Here is a 17,072-nt window from a genome sequence, read left to right as displayed (position 1 = left end):
TTAGAATTTTTTTTTGTTCAAACAAATTTTTATTAATTCTGTTTTTTTCGAAAATTCATTTTTAAAAATATTTTGTATTTGTATCATTATTTGGTATTCTTAATATTAAATTTGCTAATTCTGTTAGATTTTTTGTTTTATCAGTAATGTTTGTTTTTATTGGATTTTGTTGATTTGAATCGTTCGATAATGTTGATTGTCTTGCTGCTGTTGATGATTTATTTGATTTTGGCTGATAACCTGATGATGATGATTGTGATATAAATCTATTTAAATTTTTTGATGAATTTTTTCTATCATCTTTGTTCATTAATTTTATTTGTTTTTCTGGTAATAATGATCGTTTTCGTCTTGTAGCTTTCTCTATTGCTGATGAAGATTCGGATTCGGAATCGGATGATGATGTTCCTTCTTCTCTTTGTTGTTGTCGTTGTTGCGCTGAAGATGATGCCGGTTGCTGTTGTTGTTGTTGTTGGGCAGAAGATGATGCTTGTCGTTGTTGCGCTGAAGATGATGCCGGTTGCTGTTGTTGTTGTTGGGCAGAAGATGATGCCTGTTGCTGTTGTTGTTGTTGGGCAGAAGATGATGCCTGTTGCTGTTGTTGTTGTTGGGCAGAAGATGATGCCTGTTGTTGTTGTTGTGGTATTTGTTCAGAATCGGATGCCGATGATGCTGCATCGGATGATGATGGTTGTCGTTCTGGTGGTGGTGGTGATCGTGGTCTTGCATTATTTCTCCATCTAAAACGACTTCTAAAAGGAGCTCTAGCTTGTTGTTGTTGTTCTTCTTCATTTAATTCAATTCTTGCCCCTTCTTGTTGGCGTTGTTGTCTTCGTATTTGTTGTCGTTGCCGTCGTTGTTGTTGAAATTCTGGTCGTTGTTGTTGCTGTACTTCGGGCTGTTGTTTTTGTTGTTGTAATTGTTGTTCGTGTTGTTGTCTTAATCGTTGTTGATTTTGTTCAAATTCATTTCGGGGTTGTAATCGTGGTCGATCTGGTCGTTGTTGTTGTAATCGTCGAATTTCTTCGATTTGTTGTCGTTCTTGTATTTGTAGTTGTTCTTGTATTTGTTGTTGTAGTATTAGTACTTGTTCTTCTTGTAATTCTTCTGGTTGTAGTCCTGATATTACATTGACTTTAGGAATTCCATAATCACTTGGATTACCAACATGTCGATCTTGTATTTTTTTAGGTGTCTGTGGATTCCATTCACTTATTTCAATTGGTTTATCATCAATATGATCGGCATTTGTAGTTGTTGTTGATGAAATTCTTCTTGAATCTTTTGGTTGATCAATATCTTTAGTTGTTAATTTTTTATTTTTATTTGGTTTGGATGATGATAATGATGAGAAAATCCTCCCAATCCATTTTCTAAATTTGCCTTGTTTTTTAACATTTTTTATTGGTTTATTTGATTGTAATGGTTCAACCTTTATTTCTATCATTGATGGTTCTGGATACCATTCCAAATCTTCGAAAGCAATAGTTTTTATTTTTGAATTTGGTGGAACACCAACATGTTGAACTTGTATTTTTTTAGGTGTTTGTGGACTCCATTCACTCAATTCAATCGGTTTATCAAGATGATCGGCATTTGTAGTTGTTGTTGAGGGAATTGTATCTTTTGCTTGACCAATATCTTTAGTTGTTAATTTTTCATTTTTATTTGGTTTAGATGATGATGATGATGAGAAAATTTTTCCAATCCATTTTCTAAATTTGCCTTGTTTTTCAACATTTTGTTCGGGTTTATCACTATGATCGACAGTTGTTGATATTTGTGATGATTGAATTTTTCTCGCATTTGTTGGTGGACCAATATCCGAAGTTGTCAATTTTTTCGTTGAAATTTTAAATTTTTTGCCAATTTCTGCTTGCTCTTTTAGTTTGGCACTGAATAAATAATGGTAGGTTTGTTGCGATCAGAAAATTGTGTTGAATAAGGAATTTTTTCAAGAATAAAACTTACTTGGCACGATATTGTCGACATCCAAGGTATGCACTGACAGCAATAAGAGCCACAGTTATAACTGTGGCAGCCACACTCAAAGTGATTATCATTTTTTCTGTCCACCAACAGTTCCAACTTCGTTGCGATGAACTGATTTTATCGCATACTGATGTAAACAATTGTCGTGTGTTTGTTTCGATCTGTTGCGAATAATTCTGGTTACATTTTGCCGCTTTTTCAATTTCACAAGCCATCGCTTGCCAAACGAAGCAGCAAAATTGTTTTGTTTCATAGAACTTTTTGTTTCAAAAAACAAAAACGAAATTTGATTTCATCAATAATTTTTGAGAATCATTCAAATACAACTTACATATCCGTCAATCGTAACTTTCCATTCTCGATGTGATGATTTTTCACATTCATTGAATTGATGGTAAACTGATTCACTACATTGTAATGATTTCGGTAAGCCATAAACCGATTTATATGGATATCGTACCATATCCCAATCGGTTTGATCATTAATACCACGCATTATGAATGATTTATCACCATTGGCCATCCAAACATTATTCAAAGTGACAATAACCCCGATCATCAACAAGTGTAAACATTTTTGTTTGATATGATTATTCATAATAAAAAGCAATTTTTTCATTGTCAAAACACACAGAATATAAAAAAAATAGTTTGGCTATGGTGAAATTTATATGAAAATTCCAATCATTCTTGTTTTTTTCGCCCCCCAAAAAAAAAATGAATGAATGAAAAACAACAAAACATTTATTCAATTAGAATTTTTTTTCTACAAAAGCAAATTCTTGTAATGTTGTTTTTATCGATATTTTTTTTTTTTTTTTTTTGTTACTTCGATTTTGAATGAAAGAAAGAAAGGAAAAAATTCTCGAAAAGAAAATTTTCAAACAAAAATTTTTTTTTTTTTTTAGATAATTAGATTCTGTTTTCTGAAATTTTTTTATTTATTTTTTATTGATTTATAAATATTTTGTATTTGTATTATTATTTGGTATTCTTAATATTAAATTTGCTAATTCCGTTAGATTTTTTGTTTTCTTTGTAAAAATGTTTGTTTTTATTGGATTTTGTCCTGTTGTTGATGGCGGATTTGATTTTGCCTGAGAAGCTGATGATGATGATGATTGTTGTGATATAAATCTATTTAAATTTTTGTATGAATTTTTTCTATCATCTTTGTTCATTAATTTCATTTGTTTTTCTAGTAATAATGATCGTTTTCTTATTGTAGCTTTTTGTATTTGTAGTTGTTCTTGTATTTGTTGTTGTAGTATTAGTAATTGTTCTTCTTGTAATTCTTCTGGTTGTAGTCCTGATCTTCCATTTACTTTAGGAATTCCATAGTCACTTGGATCACCAACATGTCGGACTTGTCTAATTTTTTCAGATGGTGTTTGTGGATTCCATTCACTTAATTCAATTGGTTTATCATCAATATGATCGACATTTGTAGTTGTTGTTGAGGGAATTCTTCTTAAATCTTTTGCTTGACCAATATCTTTAGTTGTTAATTTTTTATTTTTATTTGGTTTGAATGATGATGATGATGGGAAAATTTTCCCAAACCATTTTTTAAATTTGCCTTGTTTTTCAACATTTTTTATTGGTTTATTTGATTGTAATGGTTCAACCCTTATATCTATTAATGATGGTGATGGATACCATCCCCAATCTTCGATAGGAATAGTTCTCAATTTTGATGGTAATCTTCTTATATAACCTAATTCAATTTTTCTGGCACAAAAAAAAAAAACAAATTGGTTGATTTGATCAGAAAATTGTGTTGAATAAAGAATTTTTTCAAAAATAAAACTTACTTGGCACGATATTTTCGACATCCAAGGATTACACCGACAACAATAGAAACAAAAAGAATAATAATTCCTATTACCATAGCGGCAGTGATTAGTTTTTCTTCTGTCCACCAACAGTTCCAACTATTTTGCGTTGAACTGATTTTATCGCATACTGATGTAAACAATTGTCGTGTGTTTGTTTCGATCTGTTGCGAATAATTCTGGTTACATTTTGCCGCTTTTTCTATTTCGCATGCCATCGCTTTCCAAACGAAGCAGCAAAATTGTTTCGTTTCATAGAACTTTTTTGTTTTGTTTCGAGAGACAAAACGAAATTTGGTTTGATTAATTTTTGAGAATCATTTAAATGAAACTTACATATTCGTCAATCGTAACTTTCCATTCATCTTGTGATGATTTTTCACATTCATTGAATTGATGGTAAACTGATTCATTACATTGTAATGATTTTGGTAGACCATAAACCGATTTATATTGAAATCGTACCGTATCCAATTCAGTTTGATTATTCATATCTCGCAATATGATTGATTTTCCACCATTGACCATCCATACCAATGCAACAATAACAACGAACATCAACCAATTTTGTTTATAATGATGATTATTCATAATAAAAAATAATTTTATCGTTTTGCAAAACACACAAAATACCAAACAAAACGAACCGAATTAAAAAGTTTGACAAAATGTTAATCAATGGCTATGGTGAAATTTATATGAAAAATTCAATCATTCTTGTTTAAAAACAAAACATTTATTCAATTATTAAATAATTCGTTTGGATTTTAACACGTTCGCTACCGGAGATTTGGAAAAACACATAGAACTACAGCAAATAAACGACGCATATATGCGTCGCTGGTAGCGAACGCGTTAATAATAATAATTTATTTGAAAAGAGTGCGTCATCCAACAAGATGTTTGCACTGTTCTATGAAAATTAAGTTTGCTAGGGTCGCTGGAAGTTAACCTTGTCAAAATCAAAATTTTGACATTTTTTTGCTTTCAGTCCACTGTGACATCAAAAAAATTGTCCGACAACTTTTGACCCCTAAATGATGATCTCTGATGTGTTGAGACTAACCAGAAGCGATTTTCAAAATTTTCGCTGCAACGCTATCATCCCCAAAAGCGGTTTGATTTCCGTTCGAAATAAGAATGTTTGATGTGCTGTTTTTCCCTATACCATTATGATTTTTTCCAATTTTCTTTCAAATCTTGAATGATGATCAATTCAAGAATTCTTTGAGACCAAAAAACAATCAACAAAAAAATTCTGGTTGAGAAAAAAATTCACAATTCTCGATGATCGACAATTCTCGAAAAAAAAATTTTTTCAAATTTTTATTGATTTAAAAATATTTTGTATTTGTATTATTATTTGGTATTCTTAATATTAAATTTGCTAATTCTGTTAGATTTTTTGTTTTATTAGTAAAAATGTTTGTTTTAATTGGATTTTGTCCTGTTGTTGATGGCTGATTTGATTTTGCCTTAGAAGCTGATGGTGATGATGATGATGATTGTGATATAAATCTATTTAAATTTTTGAATGAATTTTTTCTATCATCTTTGCTCATTAATTTCATTTGTTTTTCTGGTAATAATGATCGTTTTCGTCTTGTAGCTTTTTCTACTGCTGATGAGGATTCGGAATCAGATGATGATGATCCTTCTTCTTTTTGTTGCGCTGAAGATGATGCCGGTTGCTGTTGTTGTTGTTGGGCAGAAGATGATGCCGGTTGCTGTTGTTGTTGTTGGGCAGAAGATGATGCCTGTTGCTGTTGTTGTGGTATTTGTTCAGAATCGAAAGCCGATGATGCTGCATCGGTTGATGATGGTTGTCGTTCTGGTGTTGCTGGTGTTCGTGATCTTCCATAATTTCTTCTTCTAAAATGAACTCTAGCTTGTTCTTGTTGTTGTTCTTCATTTAATTCAATTCTTACCCCTTCTTGTTGTTGTCGTTGCCGTTGTTGTCTTCGTATTTGTTGTTGCCGTCGTTGTTGTTGAAATTCTTGTTGTTGTTGTTGCTGTACTTTGTGCTGTTGCTGTTGTTGTTGTAATTGTTGTTGTCTTAATCGTTGTTGATTTTGTTCATATTCTTCTCTTGGTTGTAATCTTGGTCGATTTGGTCGTTGTCGTTGTAATCGTCGTATTTCTTCGATTTGTTGTCGTTCTTGTATTTGTTGTTGTTGTTGTATTTGTTGTTGTAGTATTTGTAATTGTTCTTTTCGTAATTCTTCTGGTTCTATTACATTTACTTTAGGAATTCCATAATCACTTGGATCACCAACATGTCGAACTTGTATTTTTTTAGGTGTCTGTGGATTCCATTCACTTAATTCAATTGGTTTATCATCAATATGATCGACATTTGTAGTTGTTGTTGATGAAATTCTTCTTGAATCTTTTGATTGACCAATATCTTTAGTTGTTAATTTTTCATTTTTATTTGGTTTGGATGATGATGATGATGATGTGAAAATGTTTCCAAACCATTTTTTAAATTTGCCTTGTTTTTCAACATTTTCTATTGGTTTCGATGATTGTATTGGTTTAGATGATTGTAATGGTTCAACCTTTATTTCTATATATGATGGTTCTGGATACCATTCCAAATCTTCGAAAGCAATAATTTTTGAACTTGATGCTAATTCAATTTTTCTGGCACAAAAAAAAACAAATTGGTTGATTTGATTAGAAAATTGTGTTGAATAAAGAATTTTTTCAAGAATAAAACTTACTTGGCACGATATTTTCGACATCCAAGGAATGCACCGTAAGCAATAAGAGCCACAGTTATAAGTGTGGCGACCACACCGGCAATGATTATTTTTTCATCTGTCCACCAACATTTCCAACTTTGTTGCGTTGAACTGATTTTATCGCATACGGATGTATATAATTGTCGTGTGTTTGTTTCGATCTGTTGCGAATAATTCTGGTTACATTTTGCCGCTGTTTCAATTTCACAATCCATCGCTTGCCAAACGAAACAACAAAATCGTTTTGTTTCATAGAACTTTTTTTGTTTCAAAAGACAAAACGAAAATTGGTTTGGATTATTTTTTGAGAATCATTTAAATACAACTTACATATCCGTCAGTCTTAACATTCCATTCACGATGTGATGATTTTTCACATTCATTGAATTGATGTTGAATTGTATCACTACATTGTAATGATTTCGGTAGACCATAAACCGATTTATACGGATATCGTACACCACCCATTATGAATGATTTATCACCATTGACCATCCATACCAATGCAACAATAACAACGAACATTAACCAATTTTGTTTATAATGATGATTATTCATAATAAAAAATAATTTTATCGTTTTGCAAATCACACAAAATACCAAACAAAACGAACCAAATTAAAAAGTTTGACAAAATGTTAATCAATGGCTATGGTGAAATTTATATGAAAATTTCAATCATTCTTGTTTAAAAACAAAACATTTATTCAATTATTAAATAATTCGTTTGGCTTTTGAGTAAAATATTCTAAAATTCTTTAAAATTCAAAAATTTCCTAATTTTAATTTAATTGAAAATCAAAACGTTAGTTGTTTGTTACTGTAATCCACTGAAGAATTTGTATTTCAATCTTTTAAATTTTGTATTTCCTAGGCTATCCTTTATATTTAAATATATTTGTAATTGATAATTTATTTTAATTTTCTTATTTTTTTATAGCGTAATATCCATTGGATAAATGATGCTTTTTAATAAAAATTATTATTACAAATATTATAAATGTGATTTATTATTATTTTATTTTTTTGATTTAGAATTTAAATTATTTTTCAAATAAATTTTTATTTGAATGAATATTTGATAAAAATTGTTTTAGAAAATTTGAATAATCAATTTTTGTCTTTATTTTTGATGGCGATGTTGTTGATAATTGTGGAGCTGATGATGGTCTTGGTGGTGGTTGTTGTTGTTCGGGTGCTGCTGCTGCTGCTGGTGGTGGCGCTGCTTGTGATAATCTTTTTGATTTTGAATGAATATTATCATATGATGATGATAATGATGGTTGTTGATCATCTATTTCCATTGGTATTATTTTTTGTTTTTTTTGTCGGCTTGATGATACTGATGATGATGATTGTCCATTATCTATTTCCATTGGTATTTCTTTTCGTTTTTGTTTAGATCTAAATTTAGAAGGTTGAGATGGTGGTGGTGTTTTTGTTCTTCCCTTTTTTTCCGTTGGTGGTGGTGTTTCTTTTCGTTTTCGTTTAGATCTAAATCTAGAAGGTTGAGATGGTGGTGGTGTTTTTGTTCTTCTCTTTTTTTCCGTTGGTGGTGGTGGTGATGTTTCTTTTCGTTTTGTTCCTTTATCATCCAATTTTAATGTACTTATTCCTTTTCTAATTTCATTAACATTTTCTTGATTAATATCTTTCATTTCAACATCACTTCTTTGTAAAACATTATCGATTTTTTTAGGTGATTGAACATTATCAGTTGCTAATTTAATTTTTTTGTCAATTTCTGCTTGTTTTTTTAGTTTGGCACTAAAAAGAAACAAATTGAATTGAATTGTTGAATAAAGAATTTATTTCATGAATAAAACTTACTTGGCACGATATTGTCGACATCCAATGTATGCACCGACAACAACCAGAAGAACAGTAATAACTGTGGCAACCACACCGGCAATGATTATCATGTCTTCTGTCCAAAAACAGTTCCAACTTCGTTGCGATGATCTGATTTTATCGCATACTGATGTAAACAATTGTCGTGTGTTTGTTTCGATCTGTTGCGAATAATTCCGGTTACATTTTGCTGCTATTTCTATTTCACAAGCCATCGCATCCCAAACGAAGCAGCAAAATTCTTTCGTTTCATAGAACTTTTTGTTTTCAAAAGACAAAGCGAAATTTGGTTTGATTAATTTTTGAGAATTATTAAATGCAACTTACATATTCGTCAATCGTAACTTTCCATTTTCGATGTGATGATTTTTCACATTCATTGAATTGATGTTGAATTGTATCACTACATTGTAATGATTTCGGTAGACCATAAACCGATTTATACGGATATCGTACCATATCCCATTCAGTTTGATCTTCAATACCACGCATTATGAATGATTTATCACCATTGGCCATCCATACATCATTCAAAATGATAATAACGCCGATCATCAACATGTATGGCCAATGATTATCGATAAACGATAATAATCTAACCATTCGGTAAATAGAAAAATTTCAAAATCAAAAATAATACAAAATATTAATCAAAAAACTAGTTGAAATTTATATGAAAATTTAAATCATTCTTGTATTTCAACAACAACAAAAAAAAAACATTATTCATTTAAGTAATTACAAATTATAATGTTGATTTTAATTAATTTTTTTTTTTAAAAATAATTATTATAATAATGAATTTATATTTTTTTCCAAATCCATTGTTGTTACTATCATATTTGTAATATTATTTGGATTTTTAATATTATTATTATTATTCAATATAACCGGATATTGTAACTCTGTTGATGATGATGGTGGTGGTGATGGTGGTGGTGTGAATGTTGGTGACGCTGATGGCGATGCTGATGATTCCTGAAAAAAATACGGAAACCACCATGGTTCTTCTTCTGCACCCTTACTCCCACGATTGATGTCAAAATTAAATTTCAATACATTTGATGATGATGCTGTTGATGATGCTGGTGGTGATGGTAATTCTATTAGTCGTTGTTGTTGTTGTTGTTGTTGTGTTGATGATATTGGTACTATTGAATCCATTGATGATGCTCGTAATATTGTTGATCTTGTTGATGATGTTAATGATGGTGCGGATGGTTTTACATATCGTAATGGCGGTTCTCCTAATGTTACTTCATCTTCAACTTTTAAACTACGTGAAAATATTGGTGTTGCTGATGAATGCTCTAATAGTATTGATTCGGGTATTTCTGTTGGTCTACTTCTTGATTCTGGCATTCTTGCACGTAATGCTTTAAATCGTTTTAAAATTTCTCTATCGCTTAAACGTGAATTATAAACAGTACTAGCATCACTATCATCTATTGGATTTTTAGCTTGTTTAATTGATGATGCTGTTGTTTTTTTTGATGATATTGATGATGTTCTTGATGCATTCGATATTGTTTCATATATGGTTGGTTCATAATCACTATCATCCAACATAAAATGTTCTTTTTTCAGATAAATAATCGCTTCTTCATCAGTCATCGCTGCAAATTTTGCTGCTGCTTCTTCTGCTGCTGTTGTTGTTGTTGTTGTTTTTGTTTGTTCAATTTTCATCGTTGTCATCTGTTTACCTGGTCTAAAATCAATAGAGAAGAAAGAATGAATGAAATTTCATTGTTTTTTTCCCCCATTAAAATTGCTTACATTGCTTTTGCTTTTTTTAATATAGCTTCTTTTGCTTTCTGTGCACGTGATAATTGTATAAAAGTACAAACCAAAATAAGAAATGTTATTACTGTTGTAATAATAATAGCTATAGCTGTTATTCTTGCTTCAGTAAACCAACAAGATAAACTATTTGGTCCGTAATCGATTTCATTACATATTTTTTCAAATGTTTCTTTTGTATTTGTTTGTAATTTTTGTGAATATTCTTGATTACATCCAGCAATTATTGGTATTTCACAATCCATTGTATTCCAAATGAAACAGCAAAATTTTTTTGTTTCTGTAAACTTTTTTGTTTTCAAAAAACAAAATCTCATTGATTTGATTTGAAACCAAAAAAAAAAAAAAATCATTTAAAACTTACATATTCATCAATCATAATTTTCCATTCATAATGTGATGTTTTTTCACATTGATAAAAACGTTGTTGTATTGATTGTACACAATTTAATGATTTTGGTATACCATAAACCGTTTTATATGGATATCTTATTGTATCCCATTCCATTTGATTTTCATTATTATCATTATTATGATCACTACTATCATGTATAATAATGAATGATTTATCACCATTAACCATCCAAACATTATTCATGCTAACAACGATCATCATCATCAACAACAAGTGTAAAAATAGCCGTTTATTATCTTTAAACGATAATCTTTTCATTCGGTAAACAGAATTCAGAGAAAATATTAAACAAAATGTTTAATCAATGGTCAACTAGAAAATTTATATGAAAATTTTAACCATTCTTTTGGGTTTATTTTTCGGTTGAGTAAAATTTTAACAAAACAAAATAATTTACAAAAAAATTACAATTTATATTTACAAATTACAGAATTAATTTTTAGCAAAACAAATTAAATATTTTTTATCTGACTAGTGTGTTCAAAATTATTTTGGATTAAACTGTTGAGTTGATTGATTGAATGCATTGATTGTTTGTATTAATTCCAATGTAATTTTATCATTTTCCGGATTACTACCTAATGCTGTTCTAATAGATGACGGGCTTATTTGTGGTGATCGTGATGCTGATGTACTTGTTGGTAAATATTCCGATGAGAGTTGTGGCAATTGTTTTTTGGATGCCGATTTTGGTAATGATGGTGATGATGGTGAAGTTTTTTTTATTGATGGCAATGATGATATTTGTCGTGTTTTTCTGGACAATGCTTTTGATGATGATGATGATTGTGATAATAGTTGTTCTCGCGGGTATACTGGTCTTGATGTCGGTAATGGGTGTGGTGACAAATTTGTTCTAGGTGGCGGGGGTTGATAATGGAATGACCGCGGATCAGGTCTTCTGATCGTTCCTCGTGATATGGATGGTTGTTGTTGTATTTGCTGTGGTTGTTGTTGTTGTGGTTGTGGTCCTGTTGATATCGATGCTCTTGATGATGATGATTGTGATAATAGTTGTTCTCGCGGGTATACTGGTCTTGATGTCGGTAATGGATGTGGTGACAATTTTGATCTTGGTGGCGGGGGTTGATAATGGAATGACCGCGGATCAGATCTTCTGATCGTTCTTCGTGGTATACTCTGAACATGTTGAACATCTATTTTTTCAGGTGTTTGTGGATTCCATTCACTTAATTCAACTGGTTTATCAATAGAATCGTCAATTGCTGTTGCTGGAATTCTTCTTAAATCTGTTGGTGGACCAATATCAGCAGTTGTTAATTTTGGTTTTTTCGATGTTGAAAAGATATTTGAAAACCATTTTGCAACAGTTCCTTGTTTTTTAACATTTTGAATAGGTTTATCAATAGAATCGGCGGTTGTTGTTGGAATTTCCATAGATTGAAATTTTCTTAAATCTGTTGGTGGACCAATATCAGCAGTTGTTAATTTTCCTTTTGTAGTTTTCAATGGGATATTCATTTGTTCAGCAATTTTAAGCTTGGCTCTAAAAAAAATGATTGATTTGTTTACAATCAGAAAAATGTGTTAAATCAAGAATAAAACTTACTTGGCACGATATTGTCGACATCCAAAGTATGCACCGACAGCAATCAGAAGAATAGTAATAACTGTGGCGACCACACCGGCAATGATTATCATGTCTTCTGTCCAAAAACAGTTCCAACTTCGTTGCGATGAACTGATTTTATCGCATACTGATGTAAACAATTGTCGTGTGTTTGTTTCGATCTGTTGCGAATAATTCTGGTTACATTTTGCCGCTTTTTCTATTTCACAAGCCATCGCATGCCAAACGAAGCAGCAAAATTGTTTCGTTTCATAAAACTTTTTGTTTCAAATGACAAAACGAAATTTGGTTTGATTAATTTTTGAGAATCATTAAATGCAACTTACATATTCGTCAATCGTAACTTTCCATTTTCGATGTGATGATTTTTCACATTCATTGAATTGATGTTGAATTGTATCACTACATTGTAATGATTTCGGTAGACCATAAACCGATTTATACGGATATCGTACCATATCCCATTCGGTTCTATCTTCAATACCACGCAATATGAATGATTTTTCACCATTGACCATCCACATATTTTTGAAAGTGACAATAACGCCAATCATCATCAAATGTAAACATTTTTGTTTATTATAATTAACTATAAACGATAATCCAAACATTTAAAAACAGAGGAATTCAGAAACAAACCAAATAAAAAAATTAATAAATAAAAAATAAAAAAAATTACAGAATTTTAATCAATGGTAAAATGAAATTTATATGAAAATTCAAGCTATTCTTGTTTTTTGTCCAAAAATAAAAAATTATTCAATCAAGTAATTTCCTTAGATTTTCGAACAAATAAATAAAAAAGATTTTCGTAAATTTTTAATTATTAATTTTTTTAAATTAATTATTACAAATTAAAAATTAAAAAAAAAAAAATTAAAAAATAGTAAAAATTTATCTCAATGAACAACCTGGTTTTTTGATAATAACTATATGATTTATAATAGTTCAGTTAGGTTAGGTTAGGTTGATGACAATGACTATAGTGACCTTATGTTTGCTAATGATGAAAAAAAAAATTGTTTTTGGTGGTTAATACGTTGCCCAAAAAAAATATCAAGTTTTTTATTTTTCAACTTTCATTGTATAAAACGATCGATTTGTTTTGTTTTGTTGATAGTATTTCTTTGGTTTCCACACTTTGTGAGTATTTCCTTTATTTTGATGTTTTTCGTTTTTGAAAAGTATTTCTATTTTCTAAAACAAAAAATGTTTTCATCTAGTTTATTATCGATGGATATCGATGATAATGATAATCGATCACTAAATGATGATGATAATAATAATTTAAAGTTAATCGAATTGGATGAAATTGAAAATCATTTAATCAAATTTATTCAATCATTACCAAAGGGTAAATATGATGAAATCAAAGCTAAATATTTAAATTCAAACAACAACAACAACAGCGAAAATTCTTTATCGTTTTCAACAAATATTTCAATGGTAATTATTTGATTTTTATTTCATTCATTAATTATTTTTATTATTATTCCATTAGATACGAACAACACCAAATATCGAATTGGATAAAATTATTAATGATAATAATCATGATGATTATCAAATGATGATATTATCTCGATTAGATCGAATGGAAACAAAATTCAATGATTGGACAAAAAAATTGGATAAAATCATCGATCATCATAATAATCATTTATCGAATGTTAATCAATCAATCAATAATGATAATGATAATGATAATAATAATGATGATCATTTGGAACAATCAATGAATTTTTCGAAATTCTTTATTTCATTGTCCGAAAAACAAGAACAGAAAGATTCAAATTCAAAACCATATAAATGTAATACATGTGAATTTGTAACTGCAAAAAGACATCTTTTAATTAGACATCTTCTTGTACATTCAACTGATAAACCATTCAAATGTAATCAATGTCAGTATGCAACAAAAAGAAATGATAATTTACTGTTACATATTCATCGTGTTCATTCACCTGTAAGACCATACAAATGTGATCGATGTAAATATAGATTTTATTCAGAGAGAAAATTAAATTATCATATTCGCCTTATGCATACCACTAATGATGATGATGATGATAATAATGGACAGATAAAACATCAATGTAATATTTGTTACAAAACATTTGCATCGAAATACAATCTTGATGGTCATAAACTTATTCATACAGATAAAAAGCCATTCGGTTGTCAATATTGTCAACAAAGATTTCGTCGTAAAGATACACTTCAAAATCATATTAAAAATTTACATCCACAAATTTGTAATTAATTTTTATTATTCCACAAATTACAATTTAATTACAATACTATTGTTTTTTATAAAAATCTTTTTTTAAATAAATATAAATATACTATTTTGTAATAAATGAATGAATAAAAAATAATGTAAATGAATCTTGAACTTTAATTTGTACACGATATGTATCATTATGATATTTTCATCAATTTTGGTTGATTTTCTCAATGTTGTAACCGTTTTTCTCATTGTTGTTTGTTATCGTCCAATATTGACCATGAAAACAAAGACTTGTTGATTTTCTTTTGTTTATTTTCTTGGTCTAACACAAAGGATTAATTTTTTTTGTAGTAAAATTCCTTTTGTTTGTTTGAAGAAAGTGAAAAAAAATATCATAAACAATCTTATCAGACACACACACACAAACTTTAAAATGATTTTTTATGACCGTTAACAACAATGCCAAAATTTATTTTCAACACATATACAGGAGAATGGAACGAAAGAAAAAACGTTTGGTATAAACAAAACCACTATTTTGTCTAATCCTATAGGATTGAAGTCAACAACCAAAAAAAGGGTAAAAATTCTGGCATATCGTTTCTTGATCATGCGCACTATTTCAATTCGTGTTACACACAAGAGAAAGTAAGAGTTGACAATTTTGTATATTTTTTTTTAGTTTTGATCATTTGCCATCGATCATTGTCACTTGTAATCGTTTAGCAAGAACTGTTGCGTGTTTTTTTTGTCAACTTTTATTTTTCATTGTTTTAGGCTTATTTGGTGCAATATTACATTACAATTTTGAATATTTTGAAATCTTTTTTTTTTTTGTAAATCATGTTTTCGTCATCAAATTCATTATCAACTGTTATCGATAATAATAATCGATCTAATCAAGAAGAAGAAGAAGATAATATAATGTTAACCGAAATGGATACAATCGAAAATGAATTCAACAAATTCAAACAAACATTATCAAATGATTTTAATCAAATAAAAAAGTATTTAAGTGAAATTGAAACAAAATTTAATGATTTTTCAAAAAAAATGGAAAATTTAATCAATCATAATCATAATCATAATCAATCATCATCGAATTTTAATGAAAACAATGATAATTTAATCGATATCGTTGAAGTAGAAGATGAAGAACAAGAACAAGAGCAAGTATCAAATTCTGCAGGTGTTCCGAACAATAATGATCAATCAACAATGTCGGAATATTCTACCTGTGTCAAAACAAACGATTCCGATACTGATTCATCGACAACAATTTTGGAATATTTTCCATCAGATAAAAGTGATGATGATGATGATGATGATGATATTGCGGAAAATATTGCTGGAAACAACGAATCGAATTTAAATCTATCTAATGAGATAAACAATGATTTAGAATCATTGAATATGATGACCGAAACTGATGTTGATGATGATAATGAAAATTTTGATGACCATGATGATAATGATGATATCGAAAAACTTTCCTGTTCCAAATGTTCAATTAAATTCGATACATCCAAACAATTGTTACGTCATCAACAAATACATCAATCAAATCGTAAATATGTTTGTCATATTTGTGGTTATCGTTTTCGATGGAAATCTCATCTTGATCAACATATACTTATTCATACAGGTGAAAGACCGTACAAATGTGATAATTGTCAATATACAACTGCAAGAAAAGATCATTTACAAAAACATAACCGTGTACATACAGGTGAAAAACCGTACAAATGTGATAAATGCCAATATACAACAACACAACAACCTAATTTGCAAAAACATAACCGTGTACATACAGGTGAAAAACCGTACAAATGTAATCAATGTCAATATACAACAACACAACAACCTAATTTGCAAAATCATCTTCGTCGAGTACATTCTTCTGATATGCAATACAAATGTAATAAATGTGAATATAGATTTGATTCAGACAAAAAATTAAATAATCATATTCGCCTTATGCATACCACTAATGATGATAATAATGATGGAAAGAGAAAACATCAATGTAATATTTGTTCAAAAACATTTTTATGGAAATCAAATCTTGAATGCCATAAACTTATTCATGCAGATGAAAGACCATTCGGTTGTCAATATTGTCATCACAGATTTCGTCGTAAAGATCATCTTCAAAGTCATATTAAAAATTTACATCCACAAATTTGTAATTAATTTTTATTATTCCACAAATTACAATTTAATTACAATACTATTGTTTTTTGAAAAAATCTTTTTTTTATAAATATAAATATACTATTTTGTAATAAATGAATAAATAAAAAATAATGTAAATAAATCTTGAACTTTAATTTGTACACGATATGTATCATTTTCAAATTTTTTTTTTATTAAATAAATATCATTTCATTTTTATAAATATTTGTCATTATTTTTGATGTTAATGATGATTGAATTGAAGAGGATTTAAAAAAAAAATCGTTATTGTTTCAGCATTTAACACTAAATTAGCTTTAGAGGTTTTTTTATTAAAACGATAATTTATTTCATGTTAAATAAATTTTCGTATTCGTTTAAAACTTGATTGATTATCCATTATTTATCAGATGAATTTTGTGTTGATTATTTATAT

The 17,072-nt window shown here is 29.2% G+C and overlaps 7 protein-coding genes across 13 annotated transcripts in view; 2 read left to right on the top strand and 5 right to left on the bottom strand.

Moving 5' to 3' along the window:
• Nucleotides 1-14,597, top strand: part of LOC113798311 (zinc finger X-chromosomal protein-like) — a 35,503-nt gene extending 20,906 nt beyond the window's left edge. The window contains exons 2-4 of one of the 5 annotated variants that reach the window (XM_075823172.1): nt 13,179-13,374; nt 13,455-13,677; nt 13,733-14,597. In XM_075823172.1, the coding sequence (XP_075679287.1) occupies nt 13,465-13,677; nt 13,733-14,494 (975 nt within the window). In that variant the 5' untranslated portion in view covers nt 13,179-13,374; nt 13,455-13,464 and the 3' untranslated portion in view covers nt 14,495-14,597. The remainder of the gene's footprint in view (nt 1-13,178; nt 13,375-13,454; nt 13,678-13,732) is intronic. The other 4 variants (XM_075823169.1, XM_075823173.1, XM_075823171.1 and 1 more) reach the window with 4 other exon arrangements.
• Nucleotides 55-9,066, bottom strand: LOC113798331 (uncharacterized). 3 transcript variants are annotated; one of them, XM_075823150.1, is made up of 4 exons: nt 2,324-2,627; nt 1,972-2,249; nt 626-1,895; nt 55-589 (listed from the first exon to the last, which is right to left on the bottom strand). In XM_075823150.1, the coding sequence occupies exons 1-4, from the start codon at nt 2,609-2,611 to the stop codon at nt 62-64; spliced, it is 2,364 nt and encodes a 787-aa protein (XP_075679265.1). In that variant the 5' UTR covers nt 2,612-2,627; the 3' UTR covers nt 55-61. The 3 variants fall into 3 exon arrangements, with proteins under 3 accessions (XP_075679265.1, XP_075679264.1, XP_075679263.1); XM_075823149.1 differs by lacking the exons at nt 1,972-2,249; nt 2,324-2,627 and adding exons at nt 8,405-8,682; nt 8,753-9,066 and having other exon boundaries at nt 55-1,895; XM_075823148.1 differs by having other exon boundaries at nt 55-1,895.
• On the bottom strand, nt 2,910-4,500 carry LOC142645817 (uncharacterized). Its single transcript, XM_075823165.1, has 3 exons — nt 4,164-4,500; nt 3,807-4,087; nt 2,910-3,723 (listed from the first exon to the last, which is right to left on the bottom strand). The coding sequence occupies exons 1-3, from the start codon at nt 4,416-4,418 to the stop codon at nt 2,949-2,951; spliced, it is 1,311 nt and encodes a 436-aa protein (XP_075679280.1). The 5' UTR covers nt 4,419-4,500; the 3' UTR covers nt 2,910-2,948.
• On the bottom strand, nt 5,126-7,203 carry LOC113798330 (uncharacterized). The gene is made up of 3 exons (XM_075823157.1): nt 6,905-7,203; nt 6,554-6,831; nt 5,126-6,473 (listed from the first exon to the last, which is right to left on the bottom strand). The coding sequence occupies exons 1-3, from the start codon at nt 7,130-7,132 to the stop codon at nt 5,162-5,164; spliced, it is 1,818 nt and encodes a 605-aa protein (XP_075679272.1). The 5' UTR covers nt 7,133-7,203; the 3' UTR covers nt 5,126-5,161.
• On the bottom strand, nt 9,184-10,944 carry LOC113798332 (uncharacterized). The gene is made up of 3 exons (XM_027348852.2): nt 10,590-10,944; nt 10,202-10,512; nt 9,184-10,133 (listed from the first exon to the last, which is right to left on the bottom strand). Exons 1-3 carry the CDS (start codon nt 10,896-10,898, stop codon nt 9,215-9,217), a joined length of 1,539 nt encoding a protein of 512 aa, XP_027204653.2. The 5' UTR covers nt 10,899-10,944; the 3' UTR covers nt 9,184-9,214.
• On the bottom strand, nt 11,033-12,909 carry LOC113798333 (uncharacterized). The gene is made up of 3 exons (XM_027348853.2): nt 12,558-12,909; nt 12,211-12,488; nt 11,033-12,147 (listed from the first exon to the last, which is right to left on the bottom strand). The coding sequence occupies exons 1-3, from the start codon at nt 12,840-12,842 to the stop codon at nt 11,127-11,129; spliced, it is 1,584 nt and encodes a 527-aa protein (XP_027204654.2). The 5' UTR covers nt 12,843-12,909; the 3' UTR covers nt 11,033-11,126.
• Nucleotides 14,598-14,913: 316 nt separating the features above from the next.
• LOC113794880 (uncharacterized) lies at nt 14,914-16,691 on the top strand. Its single transcript, XM_075823162.1, has 2 exons — nt 14,914-15,109; nt 15,239-16,691. The coding sequence occupies exon 2, from the start codon at nt 15,305-15,307 to the stop codon at nt 16,652-16,654; it is 1,350 nt and encodes a 449-aa protein (XP_075679277.1). The 5' UTR covers nt 14,914-15,109; nt 15,239-15,304; the 3' UTR covers nt 16,655-16,691.
• Nucleotides 16,692-17,072: the final 381 nt, after the last annotated feature.

Source organism: Dermatophagoides pteronyssinus, unplaced genomic scaffold (assembly GCF_027571235.1).
Source record: "Dermatophagoides pteronyssinus isolate colony J.1.1.1.1 unplaced genomic scaffold, Derpt_VIB-CSIC_2022.12 sq0024, whole genome shotgun sequence".
Lineage (NCBI taxonomy): Eukaryota > Metazoa > Arthropoda > Arachnida > Sarcoptiformes > Pyroglyphidae > Dermatophagoides > Dermatophagoides pteronyssinus.
The sequence above is the reverse complement of the archived record's forward strand: the minus strand, read 5'-3'. Positions and strand labels throughout refer to the sequence as shown.